The sequence below is a fragment of the Phallusia mammillata genome, chromosome 8 (assembly GCF_965637545.1).
Source record: "Phallusia mammillata chromosome 8, kaPhaMamm4.hap1.1, whole genome shotgun sequence".
Classification (NCBI taxonomy): Eukaryota; Metazoa; Chordata; class Ascidiacea; order Phlebobranchia; family Ascidiidae; genus Phallusia; species Phallusia mammillata.
In genome coordinates, this window is record NC_137259.1 from 11,137,341 (window position 1) to 11,144,927 (window position 7,587).

The 7,587-nt window shown below is 34.8% G+C and overlaps 1 protein-coding gene across 2 annotated transcripts; it reads left to right on the plus strand.

Moving 5' to 3' along the window:
- The first annotated feature begins 646 nt into the window (after positions 1–646).
- On the plus strand, positions 647–6,786 carry LOC145204512 (nicotinamide/nicotinic acid mononucleotide adenylyltransferase 2-like). 2 transcript variants are annotated; one of them, XM_080077102.1, is made up of 9 exons: positions 647–1,086; positions 1,646–1,787; positions 1,940–2,096; positions 4,284–4,362; positions 5,039–5,264; positions 5,396–5,472; positions 5,547–5,660; positions 5,871–6,067; positions 6,266–6,786. In XM_080077102.1, exons 2-9 carry the CDS (start codon positions 1,703–1,705, stop codon positions 6,378–6,380), a joined length of 1,050 nt encoding a protein of 349 aa, XP_079933228.1. In that variant the 5' UTR covers positions 647–1,086; positions 1,646–1,702; the 3' UTR covers positions 6,381–6,786. The 2 variants fall into 2 exon arrangements, with proteins under 2 accessions (XP_079933228.1, XP_079933227.1); XM_080077101.1 differs by having other exon boundaries at positions 647–1,787.
- The last annotated feature ends 801 nt before the right edge of the window (positions 6,787–7,587 follow it).

Sequence of the window (7,587 nt, forward strand, 5' to 3'; positions counted from 1 at the left end):
TTTTGTGAATGTTTGGCAAGATTTTATTACATTAGTTGGCAATAAATGTCAACTCAAAATACAACAGGTCTTTAAATATTTCCTATTACAGACAAACTATTGCAACATTGATGGCTATTTTTGTTATAATGTCGCAACTAAAAATGCAAATGCAATAACAATTAACTTATTTCTGTATATACCACTTTTAAATAATCCTAATTGAATATATGCAAAGTTAAGGTTGTTGTAACGTTATCAGGCTCGCTGAAAAATTTCAAGCATAGTGCAATAATTTTTCAAGAATTAAAGACGTTTGCAAAATCCAAAAAAGCAAAACACAGCACGAGAACTTTGGAAGTTTACATTTCACGCTCCATTGCTTCAGAAACCAACGTGTGATCATGGGATAAAAAGCAGGGATTAAACATACTGCCATAGTTCCAAACATGTATTCAAGTTTTTTTATTCATTAAAGGCAGAATATAATTCAAAAAAGGATGTTGTAGTTGTTTTTATCATCAATGCGGTTACAAACGACAAACAAAAAATTTGCGCGTCTCGTGCTTTGCCTTGAGTGAGTTAAAAACTCTTCGCTCTAACGATTAGAAAAGTGTAATTTGTGACCAATTGACCATGAAGCTGCAAACATTTCATTGAAGCTAAAAGCTATGATAGTGTAACTGTAGTGTTCATTGGGATTGATGAATGAGATGAATTTAGTGGTCAAGTATTGAAACAGTTTGTAGTATTTAATTGTCTCTTACAACTTTCCAACAGAAAAGAAGTGCAGATGGAAGAATAATTTGTTGCATTTAAGCTGGTTGGCCAATAAACACAGCTGCAGCTGCATGCAGCTCATGTATTTGCAGCTAGAAATAAAATTTAGATTAAGTAGTCCCTTTAAATTCACAAATTTATGCAACTTTGGTTCCCTGAGTTGTAAATATTTATTTTTTTACAAAATGTTTAATTAGGTAAGAGGGCTACCAAAAAAAGGGTAAAGCGGCTGGGTATCTGCAGTAAATAGCACTTTCTGGTGCCTGGTGGGTAACACTATAACTGTTACACAACCTGTAAAGACAACCAGAATGCTGTAGCCAAATTGTAAGTACTTGGAGACCATAGGCGCTGAGTTTTACAAAAATACAAGGTGACAAATGAAAAATTAAACTGAATTCAGTTACTTATAGTTAACTTATTGTGGCGTCTCTAAAGTAAGGAACAAGAAAAAAACAATCGCTATCACTGAGATAACCAATAATTACAAAACATTCACATTGTACGCAAAATGGTTATTGATTTACTGGCAAACAATTGCAGGTTTGGCATCATTAACAAGACACTAGCCAAACCATGCTTGAAAACCCATGGTGCCTGCGCCACTGCCTACTTGATGCCTAATGCCTATGTTGGTGACCACTGTCGCTGTTCTGTAAATGTATGCACACTGTAGTATTACACCAAAATCCTTATCCTCAAACAATGCATTCCACAATGTGCATCATTTTTTAATGCCTTATTGTTGTATATGAGTGGTGGATTTGAGTCACATAAAGCAGCCTACAGGCCGAGTCACATTAGTAAAAGAGAACTAAGTACAAAGAGTGTACTGTTGATTGCAGTTTCCCATTTACTATATTTTAATCCATGCTTGTATACCAAGAGGTGCAAGTTTTTGTTGTTGCAATTGGAATGTGATCTGGCAAATTAAGTACGAAATATGGCCTTGGAACAAAGATGTCCAGTTGTGTTGTTATGTTGTGGGGCATTCAGCCCTATCACACATGGTCACACTGAAATGTTTGGTAAGAATTATTTTTTTGCTTTACAAACCTTTTTGAAATTAATTTTTATGAAATGAGATTGTTGTTGTTTATTAGATGGATCTTGTTGTTTCACTGATTTATATGTACATTATCCTTTATTGAGAGAAACATACCGAATGTCATTCACGCAGAGATAGCAAGAAATTTTCTGGAGCGAACTGGCAATCATATCGTGATAAGCGGAGTTATTTCACCTAGCCATGATTCTCATCCAATGTCAACTGTAGTGTCATCAACTGATCGCATTGCAATGTGCAACATGGCGGTGAAAAAACATCTTTGGCTAAGGTTTTAAAAACATTTACATTTTGAAGTTAATCTGGTGCAAGTGAACAACAGACAATTCAACTTATTTTTATTTTAAACTGACATTTACACAGAATGTAATGTTCTAAAATGTAGAATGAAATATGCACATGTTGTTCGATAAAAAGTCAACATAAATGTTTTTCATATGCTTCTTTTTGAAAAGTTTATTAAAACTTTTCAGTTATTGTAGCTTGCATAAAACTAAAGTGTAGATGTTTAAAATATTGTGAAGAACATACCTTCATACAATAAATATAAATATGTAGGTTTAGATCCACTGCATATTTAAAAGCTGTATTAGTTATGGGTCCTTCCCTGAAGGGGACACATTTTGTTTTTGTCTATATTTTTTTTTTCTTTTTTTCTTTCTAACGCGGATTTGTTCCCACGTTTTGGTCAAGAAAGAATGGTTCAAACTTTTTCAAATTTACACACATTATAGATATTGGTCTAAAGATGGTCCATGTGAATTTTGACCCCGTTTGATCCCTCGGTTCACCCACAGCCCCCCAAACGTGAATTTTTTGAAACGGCTGTTCTTGCTAAAGTACTTCATTTTGGAGTTATATGATTTGTTGTTTGGTTCAATATAAGGTATTTCAAAGAATTTTGTACCTTAAAAATAGATTTACCCATTTTCACCCCTTAACCCCCAAAATATTCGTTTCTGTCTTACGCTGGTTTGTTAGTGCGTTTGGTCAAAAAAAATTCAAATTTGCACAGATGTTAGTTATTGCTCCGAATTTGATCCTCCTGAAGTTTGACCCCAAACGACCCAGCGGTTCACCCACAGGCCCCCAAAACGAAAAAAATTATAAACGGCTGTACTGACCCAAGTACATAATCTAAAGGTTTCATGCTTTGTTGGTTGATGCAATGTAAGCTATTCTAAAGAATTTTGTAACTTTTTATTGGATTCACCCATGTCTGCCCCTTAAACCCCAAAATAATAAGTAAGGCCAGAAATACAAGCCCCAATGTACTGAAATGTTAAACAATTGTTTGCAGTAGGTTATTCGTTTAGTATTTAAAAATTTGCCTTAATCGGCCAAACAGTTACTTTTACAGTCCATAACGTGTGTACAATGTCAGTCAGATAGAAGTCTCAAATCTCAAGGTAGTAATTCACTTGTTTACGATTAAGGCGGGTGAATACAGCGGGAGTGCTCAGAACTCACACGTTTACGATTAAGACGGGTGAATGCAGCGGGAGTGCTCAGCTTGACGTCCGGACGGACGTTTTATGAGACAGTCGTGTTGGTGATTACAAATCAGCTGTTTTTGCGCAGCCATGCTATGTCGTTTTATTAAGTTATCAAGCTCATTTTCAGTTTTGGAAAATTGTGTTTAAAAACTGACCTTGAACGACAATATCAAGGTCAAAGCATGAGATTAAATTGAAAGTATTTTTCCTGTTCTTATTAACTGTTTTTTGTAATTATATGACAATAATGATGCAAAAAGAATACGGACAAAACTTTTAAAGTTGGGTTAAGGTTAAGTTGGTTAATTTTTACTTGAGAATTCTAAAAATAACCAGGATGTTTGTTTGCCATAAATCCGCACAAACACGCGTGTGGGGACCCATTCGTTTTTGCTTGCAAAAACAATCATATGTGTAGATCAAATGATGTGCATAGTAAACTGGTAAATATCTAACACTGATTGTGCCCTATTTTTACTGTTACCAAATTGCATATGCATATGTGTGGGGACCCATTAGATTATGCTTGCAGAAACAATTATGTTATAAAGTGCCAGGAAAAAGATACGGACCCAATGCCAAATATATATCCATTATAAATATAGTAAATGGTATATGTGATACATCGTTAAATATGATGTAGTATATATAAACTGGCAATATATAGGAAAACCACTATTCTAGTTTTTTTTGTTTTTAAAATTACCCTTTTGGGAAAGTTTGTTTTGTCACCAATTTGTCCAATGACGTAATGTTTAATTGGCCAGCACTCACCTTTTTTGGCCACATGTGAGATCTGATCAATGCCTGGCTGCATCAATTATTGATGCTCTTTTATGCTTGTGATGTTGCTCTGGTCCTATAACATTTTACAAACACATCTTACGCAACCATTTTGCCGAACCAAATCAAATAATAATGCCTATTTGTCAGGTTTACAAAAATATGCATATATCTTTCAGTGTGGATACTTGGGAATCTTCACAAAGTGGATGGGTAAAGATTATTAAAGTTCTACACCAAGTTTCTAATCGGATTAAGGTATAGTCACATATACCTATTTATATGGTCGATTCTGGGGTTGCAGGAGTGAAGTGCCACCCAACTTAAAATCTGTGGGGTCGCAGTCATTGTAAATTACCTGTGCTGGCACCATAGAAATTCTCTCATTTTTAACAGTTGGTTGAAAAAAGCAGGCAACACAGTTTGTTTTAAAGAGTGCCCCAAAACTAACCTCATCAGTGTGAGATAAGTAACTTGTCCTAAACTGATTTTCAGTTAGTTCAACGGGTAAAAAATTACAGTTTGACTGTTTAACAGGCTCTGGGCACAAGTAGTTAGGCATAAGCTAAAAAATAATTCTAATAAAATTGGTATTTGTTTGACAACCATGCTAACAATGTAAAAAATCATGGACAAAAAGTTTTTTTGTTAAATGATTAGTTTAGCTAATGGGAAAGTAAGAAATCAATCTGGACCTTTAAGCACTAGTAGATGGGATATTATGAGATAAATCTAAATTTTTGCATCATTAATTTATAAACAAAAAACATGGAGACACTGGACCTGTGATGTGGCCATTGATAAGAAAGGCTGTGCATGACCCTGACTTAAATATATTTCAAAACAAGGAAAATTGTATGATTAAATAATTCAATGGATGAACAGAGAAGTTTCATACAATTTACTGATGTTGTGGTAACGTAATAAATTACAGTCAGATTATGGTGTGGAGGATTCAAAAGTCAACAATATCAACTTCAAGCACTCAAAGTATGCACACAGTGCAGTTACACTTCAACCTAATGGTTCGCTACAACATCAAGTTCTGCAAAATGGAACCACCGCCGTGAGATCCTCTTCAATTATGCCTTGCACTATGATCAATTCTGTTAAACAGGATGATGGTTTGGAATTAAATGAAGCATCTGAAGCAGAAGAAGGTTGTATTTACTATTATTGTTTGATATGAAAAATGTGAGAATGGTGTTTTAACTAAATAATGTAATCCAAAATTGGGTTTTGTTCAAGGATTTGTTTAATCTTTGTTATAACACATGTTTTTATTTTCAAGGTATTGCCTTTAATCGGTTGAGCAACAATTTTCACAAAATGTGTTGTGCTCCTCCTGCAGTTGCATTCAATTTGCAGGTAAAAGCAGAAAAATAAGAAGAAAACACATGAAATGATTTATTTGATTCTAATGACTAATATTGATATTTTAGGACAACCTGATATATGGGGCAGCTTACGATCTTCGTCGCACTAAGGTGATGTTATTATGTGGTGGGGATTTTCTGGAATCATTTGGACTCCCTGGTTTATGGACTGACGAAGAGGTGTGTGTTGGCCTAGTTTAAAGTTGTTTTACTCATACTTCTTTTTGTGGGCATTGCCTATAAATCAACTGTCTGTGAACTTGCCTGTAGAATGGAAAACAAACAAACAAACATGACCTGAGGATAGCTCAAACATGAAATGTATAACTTACAGTATATACAGTAGTATGTAAATTTTGTAAAAACTTTAAAAGTGTATGTTTTTTCTAGATCAGTGAAATAGTGTCGGAATATGGCATTGTTTGCATTCCCCGAGTTGTTGTTTCTGACAATGGTAACAAAGGTCAATACATGCGGAATGCACTTGACAGACTTCAGAAGATTTTTTGTCATGTCCAAGGCACAGTGATCATTGTTAATGATGCAAGACGGGCTGCTATAGCACATATTAGTTCAACTAAATGCAGGTTTGCTACTAAAAAATACCTTGTTATTCTACATCTACTTTGTATACATAACAAACATGCAACGTCAATTTGAATTTTAAAGTAGGGGACTTGACATATGCAATCTCAGATCAAATTCAAATTTGTGGAGTTTATAATGAACGGAAATGGCTGGTCAACATGTCGGTATTCTGCTGACAGTTTTATATTTTTGTGCAGAAATGCTATCAAAGAGAAAAGACTTGATGAAGTGGAAGGTATGTTGGATCCTTCTGTTTTGAATTACATCATCAAACGTGGCCTCTATGTTTCGAAACAAGACGGAAAAAGATGAATTGTTTCTGATGTTTAGTCTTATATGCATGTTTATGTTTTGGTGTTCACTATAGTTACTGTTAACTGTTGAATAATTTTATTTTCTCACTTTTGCAATATTTTTTGTTTTCTTTCTAAATACTGTGAAAACTGCCCAATAAATCCACCATGTCAATGAAATGTTCATATGTCCACTGTCTTTTGTTGTATTTGGTGATTTTAGTTGCAATCAGATTTTTTACGTTTTTGTTGCTTTGATGTGAGGAGTACCTATCATTCTTAAATTATATACTTTGCACAAACCGCATTTTTTCTGTTAATATTTTTTAATTATTTGTGTTTTACTGTGAATGTTTACTTTCGTGTTTCTTGTCACAAGTTTACGGATATTTAATGTTGTTGGCAAAGTAAATAGTGTTAAAACATTCCGGATATTTATTTATAAGATCTATAACTTCAAGCAGAGCCGTTTTGTACTGTCGTCTGGAGCAGTTAGACTTTCCCGTGTTCGCACAGGCGAGCTGCTTTTATCACATCACAGTCATATATTCATTGATTTACAATAATTGGTTGGTTAAATTTGGTTTGGCCCACCTATGTCATTTAATGGCTAACTTTATCCTGACGACTGAAAACAAAAAGAAAAGTGTGCAATATTCTAAAAAGGGGTAAAATCACTGATAAACTATAATGAAACGGGTCAGTAGAGCTAGGTTTTAAAATACCCAACAAAATAATTAGTTGTAATACACGTCATACAAAAGTGATTGTTGTGTCATAGACCTGTATGAAATAAGTATTTACTTAGCTCACACGGGTCGGCTTGTGTTGTCACGATGTTTTCGGCCCGCAAGGCCGTCGCCATGGCGCAAGGATATTTCCCAAATAAGAGCCTGATATATGAGGTAAGTGTTTACGTAAAAAATAGGCAGTTTTATGCAACAAAACGACGATTGTAGTTTACGGTGCTGAGCGAAAACTCGATTGAAACTAGATAGCAGTTTTGGCGTCTTACGTTGGATACAGAACTATGAGTGATAGGCGTTGTTTCGCGTTCATCACAATTGTTCCTGAACAATTCCACCTCTGTGGTCAGATAATAAACCCTTTCAAACGCGCTTGTAGTGTTTCAAATCCGTGACATGCGGAAAGAAACTCGGCCGTTTCTCCTCTATTTAAAGTGTTTACTATGGCAGCTATGCGGCGAGAAGCCATTGCCCCTTGCG